Source organism: Pinus tabuliformis, chromosome 1_2 (genome assembly GCF_031772625.1).
Source record: "Pinus tabuliformis cultivar Carrire ecotype Pingquan chromosome 1_2, CPIR1, whole genome shotgun sequence".
Taxonomy (NCBI): domain Eukaryota; kingdom Viridiplantae; phylum Streptophyta; class Pinopsida; order Pinales; family Pinaceae; genus Pinus; species Pinus tabuliformis.
The window spans coordinates 910,623,140-910,638,943 of record NC_142298.1 but is presented as its reverse complement, the minus strand read 5'-3'; the positions used below and the strand labels follow the sequence as shown (position 1 = coordinate 910,638,943).

The 15,804-nt window shown below is 39.1% G+C and overlaps 1 protein-coding gene across 2 annotated transcripts in view; it reads right to left on the bottom strand.

The window, feature by feature from the left end:
• LOC149208913 (uncharacterized) overlaps nucleotides 1–15,804 on the bottom strand; it is an 86,785-nt gene that overhangs the window by 60,167 nt on the left and 10,814 nt on the right. The window contains exons 2-5 of one of the 2 annotated variants that reach the window (XM_089396205.1): nucleotides 6,678–6,867; nucleotides 6,496–6,581; nucleotides 6,062–6,441; nucleotides 5,017–5,097 (exon numbers count right to left, since the gene is read on the bottom strand). In XM_089396205.1, the coding sequence (XP_089252331.1) occupies nucleotides 5,017–5,097; nucleotides 6,062–6,349 (369 nt within the window). In that variant the 5' untranslated portion in view covers nucleotides 6,350–6,441; nucleotides 6,496–6,581; nucleotides 6,678–6,867. Of the gene's footprint in view, nucleotides 1–5,016; nucleotides 5,098–6,061; nucleotides 6,582–6,677; nucleotides 6,868–15,804 lie in introns of both variants that reach the window. The other variant, XM_089396204.1, reaches the window with a different exon arrangement.

The window sequence follows — 15,804 nt, the reverse complement described above, 5'->3', positions numbered from 1 at the left end:
TTACTGCCTAAACATATCCTCTACAGCTGCGTTGTATATCTTTCCGTTACAACGTGTATATCATTGATAGCATATATAATCCTTTATGTACAGCGACACAAAGGCATCCATTGACATCGATGATGATTGCTATAGATAGAGTTTGTCTTCACCTCAGCTCTGATACCATGTTAAGTTTTGAAGATGTTCTATGCTAAGAGCAATTTCACTTTTCTCACAGCAATCATACAAGTAGTTAAGCAAAATGCAGATAGAACATATAAGCAGATCTTACAGAAGACAAATCAGAAACAGGAAAAATGTGAGAGATTGTTTCGGCGGTCAACAGGATGCTTCAACCAGCAAAGTCTCCTTTGGTCAGCCAGCCCAGATGTGTCACAAGATCCCTCCAACTAGTAGATGAGTCAACCCAAGTCAATTCTACAAAAGTCAACGCTGTCCTGAAAAGTCAACGCAGGGGCAGCAAGCTAAAAGTCAACGCAGCAGCAAAACGGTCAACCCTTTGACCTCGATTTTTGTGCCAGATAGTACGGCCTTCAAAAATCGAAATTTCCACCAATTTTCAGCTTGATTGGACCAAGCATTGACCAAAGTCAACGCTGGTCAAACTTTCTGCGAAACCCTAGCAGCAGAAACCCTAGCAGCAGAAAATCCGTACGGTCTGTCCTCTTCGTCCTTCCCACGTGTGGCTGAAATTCGTCCTCCAGGTAGCGTACTCTCTAAGATGAGAGAGGAAGATGTGAGTTGAGTTGTGATCAAATTCTCTCCAACTTTTCCTGTATATATATCCATCAATGAGGGTGTGTGACACATCTGTTGGGCATGTGAGCCTACATTACAAAACTGGCTGACCTTGCACATATAATTTATTAAGAATAATAAATTCACAATATAAGTTCTGCTCATCGGATTAAGACTATTTTTATATGGATTTTACACCTCTCAGAAAGAGGAATCCAACAAAAATATTAGCCTCTTAATCTGAGCATCAGAACATGGAGTTTGGACCTAGTTGTCCAAATTTAACACTTAGCCTAAGTTTAACTTGGGAAAAAACACATATTAATATGTTGGCTTACTGAACTAATAAAACTTAAGAAAACTAAGGCGAGATCTAATCTCAACCATCAATCACTTTGAGATTAGGGTTAAAGTTAGGGTTTTGACTCAATGTAAAGTTATAAAACCAAGGCTAACGAGAGGGAGAAGACGCACTACAGCGCCACTAGCTTTAGGAGGAGCGTGACAATGTTCCACCAAGACTCTGGTGCGGAGAGACGCGAGTGCAAGGAGACGCACAGGGGCATGTGGGAGTACCCTCAAATTTTAGGGAAATTTCGGGGGTGCAGGGAGACATCGAGGTATATATATATATATATATATATATATATATATATAATTCAAGTTCATATTCATTGTTCATTGTTCAATAATGAAAGCATAAAAATATTAAATAGACAATAGAATCATTGTTCCATCCTCATCATTCATTTGATACATACATCATTCATATGACATACTCAAGTCTCATTATTGAATTATTCATACATACCATGAGACTCGATAAAAATAAAATAAAAATCAATAATGAAATATTCAAATACATTGATCCATATCATTCATCATTCTACAATCTACATTAATTTAAAAATTAAACTCATCATTCATCATTCTAGAATCTAAATTGAAAGCAAAACATACTAGTATATTTTCAAAGTTTGAACACTAAATTTATATAACTCAAAGTTTGAACCTAGGTTTTAAACTTTTAGTTATTTAATGTTTTTTTTGTTTTATTTAGTTTTAATTTTAAATTTTTTTAATTGTTTTGAGTTTTGATATTTTAATTTTTAATTTGGGTCTTATTACACAAATTTAAAGGGAGGCGCCCATAAGCACCCTTTTTGAAGGGGGACGCCCAGACGCACCTTTTTTGGGGAGTCTAGACTCCCACACTGAAGGGGGACTCCCAGACGCACCCTTTTTGGGGAGTCTAGACTCCCACACTAGGGAAACGCACCCCCTTGCCTCTCCCCGAGACTCCCCAAAAAGGGTGCATGGGGAAACTCACCCTCAAGAGACTCCCCATCCCGAGTGCGAGGGGTGCGTGCACCTAACCCTAGGGGAGGCGTCCCAGTGGAACACTGGAGGGTGATACTCAAGTGTGTCAGGTTCACGAAGGGTGCAAGGAGTAGAGAGGGAGACAAATCCAAATCAACTGCAAAAAGATCTAAGGACAAATCTAGGGCTTGATCAATTGGATAACTCCAAGTTTATTGTTGTATATGTAATTCCTCAATTGGGCCATTTATCCCAGGACGGGAGCCCAAGTAGGTTCTGAGTTTTATTATTGATGAACTAATTTGTTGGGCAGAAATATGCTTGTGATCATGTGATTCATATAGTTAATTGCCTCTGTTGAATGCTATTTGTTAGGAATCTACCTATGTTTATTCAAAAATTTATTGCTTGGAATTAAATACCAGGTGTTGGGCTATCGAAAAATAAAGGTCATGCATGAGGGAAAAACAAGGTTGTTTGTGAAGAGATTTACATTGATTATCAAAACAGTTGTTCATCGATAGGAGTAAGGGGAGGTTTATGGCGTGTTGACAAGTAGAGTGGGGTAGGAATTAAGGGCTACCTCCACGAGGACAATGGAAATCATCTTGTATTTGATTGTGGTTGTCCCTGATGACATGAATTGGTAAATGGAGGGGCAACTCCTTGAAGTGAGTGGTGAGTCAACGTGGCCTCTATCAAAAAGGAAGGTAGCACGAGCGGTGGCAGGGTGGACTATGCAATATCCTCATCAAGTTAATTGCCCACATAAGGACATAGTAGCTATCTAGCCTCGTAGCCTATAGTCATTCAAAAGGGGGAATTATTATTTAATGTTACTTACTAACATTAGATAATAAAATTAAATTGTGAAAAATGGAGGGAAACTTGCAAGTCACTCAAATTTGAATTTAGGATGGAAAAGCCACAAGAAGAAACTATACAAGGAAGGGAAGAGAGTCATTATGATCATCATGGATTGTTCTTCTAGCTGAGTGCTCTTGGAAGGTTCTATGACCCTTGTCTATGATTGGTTGCAGTGGTGAAAGATTCCACCCTAGCCAATTTTTTCATCTTTTCCTGCTGCAGGTGACCAAGTTCTGGCTCGAATCTATCTTTTTGAGGCAGTGAGTGGATGGAATCTATCTTTTTGAGGCAGTGAGCGGCATGAAGCTATCTTTCTGAGGCAGCAAGTCACTGGAATCTAGTTTTGCTGAGGCAGCAGAGCCTGGTAAAGAGCAGCGGATTGAGCTGTCTGAGTGAGCGAACGGCAGTGAACTGTCTAAGGCAGCGGGGATGGCTGGTTTCTAATCTCCTGAAACAGCAAACTGACATAAGGCTAAGTTCAGGGCAGCGAGTGGCCTAAGGGGCCCCACTCTGGATTCTAAGTTTGCAGCTGGCACAAGGCTTAGGCAAAGAGGGTCTAAAGGGTGAATTCAGGGTGTCGGCTGTCTAGGGATTGACGCAGCAAGGGTTGAATACTGTGCAGGATAGCAGCATAGGGTATAAGGCCAAGTGCAAGGCCGACTGGCGTGATTTTATGGCAGCAGATCAGCACAAGGCCAAGACAGGGCCATAAGGGGTAACAATTGTTGAACCAGGGGTGGTTCTGGGCCTAAGCAGCACACGGGGGGGACTGTAGCAGTAAGCTGAGAGGCATCAGTTAATCTAAGGTTAGGGAAATTTGTGTCCCCGGCTATTGATGGATAGAGCAAGGATGGCTATAGTTTTGCAAGCCTAGAAATTGCATTTGTGTTGATATCCCTCTTAGGAAAACTGTGGATCTTCGTACTGCATAGTAAGTCTGCTATTTGCTTGTTGAATTGGCCCTACTTTATAATGGTTGCTTGTGGAATCAACTGTTGCTTGAGTTCTTTATTATACTACTTGTACATTCAATAAAAGATCATCGCTGTTTTATAGATTGATGAAGTACTGCAACACTGTTATACAATACAATTTTGTCATGTGTTTATTGAAACCCTAAATCAGAATTTCAGACCAAAGGTAATCTATCTAATCTGTCTAAGAGGGATATTACAGACTAGGGGATGGGAAAAGTGGGAGAGGAGATAGAGAGGGAGAAGGTGAGGGGACTATGTTGTGCCAAGGGGAGCCGAGCGACTGACAACTTCTGCATATGTGGGAGATCTTTGTCGGCTAAGACAGTCCTCTACGCTGCCCCCCCCCCCCGGTGGGGGAAGCAAGTAAAGTCACCAGAACCAGCAAAGCAATGAAGCCTAGAGTCCAGTGTCACTGTTCACCAAATGTGACCAAACTTCAAAAAACACCAAGGTATAATCCCAGAAAACTTCAGAGAATTGAGACCCTGTAGCCCCTTACCCACCTTCTAAGAGTATAAGAGTATGGGAGAGCCTGAATGGAAAACAAACACCAATAGAACATGGGGATCTTCAAAAATAAAAAACAGCCCAAAGAACAGCTGCAGATGTTCAACAACAGGAAGCTGCTACAAAGAAGCCTGCTTTGGAAACATGCTTTACAACCCGTAATGTAGGACCCAGATCATGAGATAAACAGGAAGTGTGTCCAAGGTCACATCATGGATAATTCTGGGTCTCAAAACCACTGCTGACTAGAGACACACCAAGGAGAAAGCCCCAAGCTGTCCCTTTGCGGATGCCAGTGTAGTTTCTAGAAGCCTCAGGATCTCGAACCCTTGTAAGTGAAACTTGCAATTAGAATGTCTGATTATTTTCTGTTGTCTCATGATATCTGACCTACACACAGTGTAGTTCACATGTTGACCGTGTTGTATTTGCATGGAGAGATTATCCGGACATTATATATTTACTTAGGTATACATATAAAGTTATTTTATACAAAAGATAGGAGGCCAATAATCATAAATTCCTCAACCAGAAACAAAACCATAACATTATGAGAAAAGGAATATCTGTTATCTTCACCAAAAGAATGAGGGAATGAAAATACCTCCTCGTCCTTAACATAAGGCTCAACCCAACCCCATAACGTCTTAGGATCTGCAACATAACGCAGGTACAGGAAACCAATCTGCGGAAAATTTCAAGACAATAAATCATTCAAACAAAAACTTGGATAAGCATAGAAACGAGAACAAAAAGAATCGCATAACTCAATATACTCCAAGCAGTAAAAACATCTTGAACTTCTAGTGAAGAAGAAAGCAAAAGAATCCTGAGCAGTAAAAACATTTTGAACGGTAAAAAGATATACTAGAAGAAAACCAAACACACCATCAGACCTGTGTAAGCAAGCATGTTGAAGGTACAAAAATATTCATATAGCAACTTTGATGTTATAAGGGCATGTTATCTCAATTTAATTCATTCGTTAATCAGCACTATCAGCACTGAATAAACCCTATTGATCAGCTCATCAAATCATGATGACCAGTGTAAGTGTCATAAGGCAATAAATCAACTAATTGTGAAATAAAGACTCTCTCCATCAGAATTTCAGATACATAATGGCAAACTGCAGCCATTGCATATAAGAACAACCTTGCATTTCCAAATAAACCAATCTTAGATGCACATGAAAAAGATATAAACGTTCAACGTGTACCATGCATCACACTGGAAAGAGTTAAATGTAAACCACAGAAACAAACAAACACGCCCCACTGCAATTTCAAATACACTATGACACACTGCTATTGATATCAGTTATGTCCATATTCTCATGACTATAACTCAGTGTCTAGGACTATACTTAAAACTGGCTTAGACTTACTCCACATAAAGTGGTTCAGTTTATCTACTTAACCATAGCAAGAACACACAACCAGAAGAAACAACTTCCTATCCAGTTTCGCCAAATGGGGTACACCATGATTTTAACAGAACCCATAATGACTATAAGGAACCCAAAAGAGCAAGAAAATTAATTAAAAGCAATGACAATAAATATTTGTCATGATTGACATCACAAATAAGTTAATAACAAAACAAAACAGGTGTACATGAAAGGAAATTAGAACAGATCCAAATCTTACACATCTTATGTATGGAGAATCCTCGTGCTTAAGAAGCCCATGCATTTGCTTCACTGTCAACTTCATGGTAAAAAATTTGTAGAGAAGACAAAATGCTGTAGACGGACCCCTACAATTCCCTGTCATCCATGGTTCTACATGATCAACTTGATTATAGATCTCATCAATAACTTCATGGTAGGTCTTCAGCCTGTACAGTTCCTTGAAGTAATCTGAAGACAGGATGTTCATACAGAGAACCTTTTCAAGCAAAGAATCAATAGGCTTCCCACATGTTTGTACTTCCATATTCTCCCCCAATAAACTTCCTTGAGCACAAAGTTTGATGTCCTCCTTTGTGAATGACAAGTTATAAGAGACGAAAAAATACAGCAAGGGATTCTTCGAATTGGCAAGGTAGAATATAAGAGTACTGAACCTCTCTCTCCCTCGATCCTCCTACATGATCTTTACTGTGCTCTTAGCAAGCTCAGAAAATTCTTCTGCCCACATGCTCTAATATTTCCAATTAATTTGAACACTGAAAAAACAACGGACAACAGATTCTCCCTCAACAAATTAGAAAAGTCTAGACTTGTAAAATAGCATAAGTTAAAGCACTGAAATATTTTCATACCTTTAAGATGCATGTACATTGCACCGATATCATGACCAGTTCTGAGGAATATATTCTGAACAGATGCTTAACTAACACAATTTTCACCAATGTCTGTATCTGTGCAGTGGTCAAGGCCAAATACAGAAACCACTTCACATAAAATTGAGGTCAGGATAGCCCATGTGATTCCACTTTCAAACTATCAAGCCTGCAACCAAACACATCAGAAAGTCATGCATTGAGCTTTACACAACATAAAAAAGAAAGTTGGTTTTCTAATTTCTACCTATCAATAACAACTTTCTTCAAAATTAACAGGTCAAACACAAGACACACTCATAGGGTATGCACAGTCAAAATCAAGAAAACGCTGGATCGTATAATATGCTGAACGGATATATAGTAAATAAAGATGAAATTTAAAGCTTAAAAAGGTTCACAAAAAACAAGGAACAAAATCAAACTCATGGATCAAATTCATCCCACAATAAACCTGCATATTGACATACTGGACATGTTCTGCAGTCAATAGTCAATATTAACCAATTGTTGATCACAGCAAACGAGAATTTAAAGGAGATTGTGAAACTTACCACAAGCCATTACATATCTTAAGATTGTTGAAAACACACACAACACATTTAGGGAGGCACATCAAGAAATGAACACCATGATACAGAACATATTGACATTTTGACATTACCAACATGCAGAATGTGAACAGGGTACTTGCCGATGAAGAATTTGTGAACCTTGAGATGAGCCTAGGGGCAATGCACGAGTGAGGGATACTGTAGCATCTGAGGTCAAAACAAGGAAACTCCAATGGGATCTCTGGCCGCTCCTCTGTGTCTGGGAAGTAGACTGCCATGAAGGAGATGCTCTACTATGAGTGCATCTACAGCTAATCTCTCTAATGCTCTGAGAGAATGTGGAATGATGTACAAACTAGTAACGTTGAACTGGTCTCGATAATATTGGTTGGCCTCCCAAAGGGGGAGTCTGAGGAGAAACCATAGTATTCAAAATCAGACAGGTCGGACCTGTAACCAGTCAAAGCGGCCGGTTCATTAGCTGCCATGGTCAAACTGGTCATTAAATTCAGATAGTAGTCTCGGACGCCTAGGGTTTCATTCACCTGCATTCAAAGCCTAGGTCCATGTTACCTGAATGCATAATCTGTAGATATCCTCTATTATAGTCTTATTCAATATATGTATAGTCGACAAAGATGGCTTGATGCATCACAGGAGAATCCAAACAGGGGAAAGCACTCTAGAGAGATACTGATCGACTAGAGAAGCCAAGACACCTCTAAGAACCAACCTTGAGCCCGACCAGAGGGAGGATCTAACGCGAGAGCCTCTAAGTAGCAAGGTGCAAGGTAGGAATACCCCTCTCTCCTTGTGGTAGAGTTTATGAGAGATCAAAGTCTATGAAAGGTGACCTAAATGTATGGTCTATACATATCCTCTTTGATAGCCTGATCCACTATTTGTCTTGTCGACAAAAGATGGCTTAATGCATCAAGGAAGAATCCGAACAAGCAAAGGCGTCTAGGGAGATACTATTCAACTAGAGAAGTTGAGATGCCTTTAAGAACCAACTCTGTTACGAAACAGCCAGAAGTTCATTTTCTATAGTTTGCATGCCAATCTGGTTTCGATACTTAAGAACAAAAATCCATATTTGTGGCAATGTGGAAACAAAGGACAGCACATGGAGATTTAGACGCTCTGACCCATCTAAGCCAACTCTGATTATAGTGGCAATTGGCATCCAGGGTGACTCTGTGGTTTACCAGGGATAGCGGGCCCTCATTTAGCTACAACAGATTACCCTTTGATTGTGCTATAGTATGAGAAGGAAGTTGCGGATTAGTAGAAGGCAAGCATTGGCTATGTTACGAATCACCATACGTGGAAGCATGATTTACTGTAACAACATTGAGGCAGTGGAAGTAATAAGGCCGGAAGCTTTGTTACCATAATGAGAGTCTACTCTCATTCCACAACGGACAAATAAATATCACGAAGCCACAAGTAGGTATTGGCTCTGTCACGTATAATCTTACATGGATATAAAAAAAAAACTTAGGAGTGAGATACTTTGCCGCAGTGTGGGTCCCTATGATAGTTTGAGGCTGCGGAATAGATTTAGTCGAGGACACCTGCGACCGACTAAGGTGACGGGAAGGTTAGACGGAGACTTTTGTAACCATAACTACAGAAGAACTCAGGCAGGTTGCAGCTTGCATTGAATGAGGCACGAGTAACGTCGTCATACTCAATTATTCACAGGTGCCAAATCAAGTCAACACAAGGGTATTCTCAGGCAAAATTTTCGAGTGAGTGTCACAAAATAGTAGCCTGTAGAGGAATCTTAGTGTAATAACCAGTCATATTTAGAGGATTGGATTACTGGATTTGTTTGCTTTATGAATATACTGGTGGATTTGGAATTGTTTGTCAGCAGTCAACCATAATACCATGTGGTTCATTGTACAATCATGATATTGCTAGCAATATAGAATAGTATCATTAGTTGGTCCTATTGTTCGTTGGATGATGTTTGAAGATAGAGCAGCTAAACAAAATCTTTGACAAGGATTATGCAGATTCATGGCAGAAGTTAGAACAGAAGCAAACAGAAACCATTAATCGATTGCAATATTGGAACAGAAGGGCTCTTGAGGAATTAGAAAATTTTAACAAAAGGCTACAGCGTCCAAGGAAAACGATGCGTATCAATCCCCGGAACCTGATGATAAGAGCACAATGACTTCAGATAATGATACCGGCATTTCCACTAAGAATATTACAAGGTCTTCCATGAAGCAGTCTGAAGGCAATGGTAGTGTTGATGACAAGAATAAGACTGGAAAAGTGGAAATAGAGAATACAGTTGTTGATAAAGTGAATTTCACTAAAAGAAGCGAGATGCAGGTGAATGAGAGCATGGTAAATATAGGGGTAGTACAGTCGAACCTGAGGAAGTCAATGAAGGGCAAGATGGTGGGAAGGTAGAAACAAAGGAAGATGATGACAACAGTTTTTGGCGTAAAGGATTCGCTATCATATTTGACGATGGACCTCTTGACGATGAAGATTTGTCTGAAGGTACCAGTGGCCTTGATGTTGACATGGAACATGTTGGTTTTGGCTATCCCTATGGGAAAAGAAGAAAGAGTTGGCATGAACCACCGGAAAGGACAAAAAGGAGTCGGCCCTTGGTCAATGACTAAAGACAACATTGGAAAGGATCTTACCCAAGTTTGTCTTTGCGTCTACTTCAACGAACCGTTTTCTTCCCTGCAAAAATGTTTTGAGGATTTAGAGTATTTTGATCTTATTGATCAAGCATATAAATGGGGAAAGAAAGGGAATAACTTAATACGGATATTAAATGTGACAACAATTGCAGACAATAATTTAGCTCAGAGGGTGGAAATCAGTCGAAGACGAAGCAAGTGTTGTTCATGAATGAGTTTGGCAAAAACTCCAGAGCAGCAGAGCTAGGTCCAAATCTGGGGAGATAAGAAGATGCCTCCCATGGCAACACTTGAACCTCATGATGGGCAGCCTGTTGGCTCAGTTGCATTTCTAACAGTACCTCATCATCCTGATCCCACAGTCCTTTTAACTGTTGATCCCTTTAATCGAGAATTGAAGTTATGGGTGTTTCAAGTTCATCTGATCGGTTATCGTCGTCAGATTCAAAAAATTGGCAGTGTATTCAAACACTTGAACGCAGGGGTTCTTTAGTGCCAAGACATGAGATTGTTTTTTTAATCAAGTTTCAGTTATACCTCGTACAAGCCTGATTTTACTGACAAATGCCAAAAAAAATGCCATATATGGAGTACACATACAATATGGTTCTAAACCTGCAGCCACACGCATGGGCTATCTAGCAAAGTTTTTTGTAGTAATGCCTATTTTAAGTCTAACTGCTACAAGCAAGAATGTTGTTCAGACCCAAACAATTCAACAGTATGCCCTGGACTTGTCTCAGTGTCTGCTACTAATTGTAGAACCTATAACTTCAAAAAAGGATGGGTCTGCCTCTCGAATCTTTGAGATATCTACCTCGTCAACTTTCACACTTGTCGAACCATCTCAAGGCAACAATGAATCTCAAGCGATAACGTGTGATTCCCGAGCAAAATCCCCCAAGCTTGTGAATGCTGCCGAGAAGGCATCCACAAGCAGAAGCCCTGTCTTTGTGAGTTTCATGGAATCTTCTGATATGCATAATCCATTGGCCATGTATGATATGGGTTCCAAGTATGGTGTCTCTATTTCTCCAGGTATTCTTACAAGCAATCCCCCTTTATTTTCTCTAGCTCCTATTCCTCTAAGTCCAAGATTGTCTGGAAGATACTTACATCCAACGAGTCCATCTAGAAACTTTGAACAGACACTAGCTGTTGTTTCTTCTGCTGGAGACCCAGAATATTTGTTAGTGAGAAAAATTGACAATGTCCTTACAAATTTACCTGATATGGATTCTTCGGAGGCAGTTGGTAATAGTCGCAAGTTAGACAATTGTTTAAAGAAAGATGATGAAATGATAGGACAAAGTCACCTATGTGCTGCAATGATTCCGAGCATAGCAACACTTGACTGTTGAGTAAGCTCCAGCCCAACATATCTTGTAACTCCATCACAGCTCCTGTGTATGGTAGTGTTGTCTGAAAATATGGCTTTTACAAACGAAACAAACACAAGGGATAATACAGAAGTGGAGAATATGAAACTTGACACTAAAGTAGAAACTATAACTAGCTTGAGTCAACTACCGGAATCATCTTCAAAGAGGGAAGTAGAAAGTGCATTTGTTCTTACAAATACAGTGGACAAAGCATTAAGTTCTCAAACTTCAGAACAAAGTAGTGGAAACGCAAAAGAGTGTTGTTTTTTACAGAGTCTCTCAATGTACAAGAAAATCAAATTGCAGAGGAAGTTCGATGATAGAGAACCGCCTTTAAATGTGTGCACGAAAGATGTTCAAGAAAATCAAAAGGATACGACTGAGTTTGCATTGATATTTGCAACATCACGGTGTCTTTCAGGTGTGAAAGGGAAGGAAATCAAGAAAACTTGATCAGAATCACGACCTTCATCTTCATCGAAAGCAACGTTGAAGGCACATTTTGTATGTTTTGGGCAATTAGATATTTCAGGAACCAGAATTTACTATTATACAGCCTGTGCTAGTGTGGGTTTCAAGTGTGCTTCGGATGCAGTAGCAGCTTATAAATATGCAACTCGAAATAACTTGTTAGGGAAAGTTGATGTGAAGTTTAGGCTCAAGCAAGTCTGTCAACCGAAAGAGGAAATTGTTTTATTACAGAGCAGCTCGAAATCACTGAAGAAGGGACCTTTGGCCTTCCAGAGCAATGTTGAATCCCTCATGCATTTACCATTACTAGATATGTTGAAAAAAAGTATTGAAGATGTATCGCCTTCATTGCCAGATAATGAAATACAAGATTTGAGTCCTTTAGGGTCATCTGATGGGCTTAAGGTTGAAGAAGCATTAGGAGATTGCACTCCAACATCGGCCATCATCGTTGGTCCAATTGACGTCCTGCTTAAAGAAGCCAAATGAATTGAGGAATAACAGTGCTCGAGAATCTGCATGTGTGACATCCCTACTAGAAGGCAATTAATAATCAATAAAAAGTCAACAAATCACAGAAGTCAAAATACCCTTATATGGAAGATATCAAAAAATGCCTCTAGTGCATCGAAGAAGGGAAAAAAATTGGGCAGTCGCACGATTTGTCATTGCTTGAGAAAAAACAATGTCGTGAAGGGGGGACTGTGATGTCCCTGAGAAATTAATTGTCGAAGGGATGAAATAGCCTATTGATCCCCTTAGGCTACAATCCTCAATAAAGGGGAAAACTTGGAAAAATTCCAATTTTGTGCAAGTTTTGGGGCAGTTGGGCAGGGAAAGCCAAATTTGGGGTTTGAGTAAGAGGGTTGAATTCGTTTTGGATCATTTATCTTTATTTATCTTTGAGCTTGAAGCTCTGAGGGTTTTAAGACCCTTTTCTCCTATCAATTTCAGTGGTAAAAGATTCCACACTAGTTGATAAAAATCTTTTATCTTTCTTGACTTTTCTCTTGTTCTAGTACAGAAATTTCTTCTTAAAAAGCAGAACCATACAGATCTGTCCGACTACACAAGATTGAAGTCCTCTGTGAGTGTCCTCCATGTCAACCAACTATGTTACTGAACAGCCAGATGTTCATTTTCTATAGTTTACATGCCAATCTGGTTTTGGTACTTAAGAAGAAAAATCTATATTTGTGGAAACATGGAAACAAAGGACAGCATGTTGAGATTTAAACGCTTTGACCCATCAACTTCAGCTCTAATCAGTGTTGATAATATCGGTATCGGGAAAATATCGGCGAGGGTCCGGAAAATATCTTATCGGAAATATCGGCGAAAATATCGGCAAAATATCGGCAAATATCGGCAAGCATAAAAAATGCATAATATATTCATTTTTTTTCAGATTTCTAAACATATAAAGCAATAACAACATGAACTAAACACATTGGCACATAAATATGAAGAAAACACTGATATATATGATGTCAAATAGAAATGATACATCAAACTTCAAAGGCGATACCAAATCCTGCTGATCCCTGATAGTGATAAATTGATAATTGTCCAATCAAGGACTCAAATCGAACTGCATCATTTGAAATTTTGAAGATTTAAAAGTCTAGAAATTAAGCATTTACAAGGCCGAAATCCTTATGTTAATGAGCGAGGTTCCGAGATCAAGTATTGAAGTCTGAAATCTATATTAAAATCTGAATAGTATCTCATTTCAGAAATCTGAGAACTTCAGGAGTCTGTACATTTTTATGGGTAATCAATTCAAGGAATAGAATATCTCATTATGGACTAAAAGAAGCCTTTTTCAAGCCCGCATAAAATTTACTTGTTGACTGATCAGGACCGAATTGTTTGAAAGCCTTATAAGCCTAGCTGAAAGGTCAAAAATTTGAAGCCACAGTCTCTTATTGAAAGAGGGGATGAAAATGAGAGTTTCTTTCTTCTACATTTTTTTTAAAACTTGGTGGAAGCCTTCCACTGCCATCCCATAGAATGAACATTGCCCATGTTGTTAATATATGAGACAATTAATCAAGGTGCACATGTAGCTTTTGTGGCAAAAGTAGATTAACATCCATTAATGTTCGTCTTCAATGCTAGGTATTTATAAGTTACTGCCCTCTACAGTCTAGGACATTAATAATTTAATACAGTATGGGAAAAGAAATCTACATATACAAAGGTTTTATCACAAAACTAGAATATCATCCATTTATGTTCGACTTCACTGCTTCCAATTTATAAGAAGGTCTCTCTACAGTCTAGAATTTAATACATTGTGGGAAAATAAATGTCTTACATTGTCTCTATACTGGATTTCATTGCATGATCCAGTAAACTGTCGTCAATAGTTTCTTAAGATCTCGTGTATTAAATACATTATGGAATTGCATACTCGTCACAAGTATATATAAAGTTTAAAGTTTAAACCATGGTTTAACATAACTTGTTCAAATTAGATGCCATCGGGACTGCTAGAAACATTGTTTATTACCCATTGCTCAAAGATGTATTGACCAGGAACTAACAAGGAATGCCTAATGTGGAAAGACTGGGCATACGATCAAATCATCACATAACGTTACTTAAATAGTTGAGTTTTCTTTGGTTGCAATGAACCTGTCACTACACTTCCATGAACATTACAATATTGGTCTGGATGCCTGCCTTGTTCAGTTTAAATGCTTTCGTTGGGAACAAGCGTTACCAAATACACAGGTTGATATTCCTATGTCATAAGGTTGATATTCCCCAGAATGAAACTATATATATTTAAATGAGCATCGATATGGTTTTGCGGAGCAGTGACACTTCATTTCTGGTTATGCTTCTCAATAGATATATCATATTACCAATATAATGTGTTGCAGGCTGCAGCGTTGCGTTAACGGTTGTGTTATTGAACAGTGAAGACCATTTTATAACCCGATTAAACCTAACCCGCGATATTTGCAGTCGTAGCGCGATATTTATGAAAATATCGCCGAAATTTCGGAAATCTCGCGAGAATTTAAAAACATGAAAATATCGCGCTATTTTCCTGCCGAAATTTCGTTTTCACCAAAATCGCGCGATATTTACGAATATCGCCGAAATATCGGCGATATTATCAACACTGGCTCTAATTATAGCTGCAATTAGCATTCAAGGTGACTCCATGGTCTACCTGGGGCTCTTATTCAGTTACAGCAGATTACTGTGTGACTATGTTATAGTATGAGAAGGAAGTCGCGAATTAGTAGAAGGCAGGCACTAACTCTGTCACGAATCACCATAAGTGGAAGCATGATTTACCGTAACAACATTGAGGTGGTGGCAGGGATAAGACGGAAAGTTTTTGTCACCGTAACGGGAGTCTACTCTCATTCCCCAACGAACGAATAAATATCACGAAGCCACAAGTAGGTACTGTCTCTGTCACATATAATCTTACGTCGATATAAAACAAGGTTAGACAACAAGATATTTTGTGGCAGTGTGGGTCCTTATGGCAGTTTGAGGCTGCGGAATAGATTAGTCTAGGACACCTGTGACCGATTAAGGTGACAGGAAGGTTAGATGGAGATTTTTGTAATCGTAACTACAAGAGAACTCAGGCAGGTCGCGGCTTGCGTTGAATGAGACACGAGTAACATCGTCGTACCCAAATATTCATAGGTGCCAAATCAAGTCAGCGCGAGGGTATTCCCAAACAGAATTTTCGAGCGAGTGTAACGAACTAGTAGCCTGTAGAGGAATCTTAGTCTAATAATCAATCAAATTTAAATATGATTGGATTACTAGATTTGTTTGCTTTCTGAAAATACTGGCGGACTTGGAATTGTTTGTGGTCACTCAACCCTAATACCATGTGTTTCATTGTACAATCATAATATTGCTAGCAATATAGTTGGTTCTATTATTAGTTGGATAACTCAGCTTATTGACAACTGTATTATTATAATTGTGTGTCATATAGGTTATTACTCACTGTTGTATGAATGTTTGTACATACTCAGTG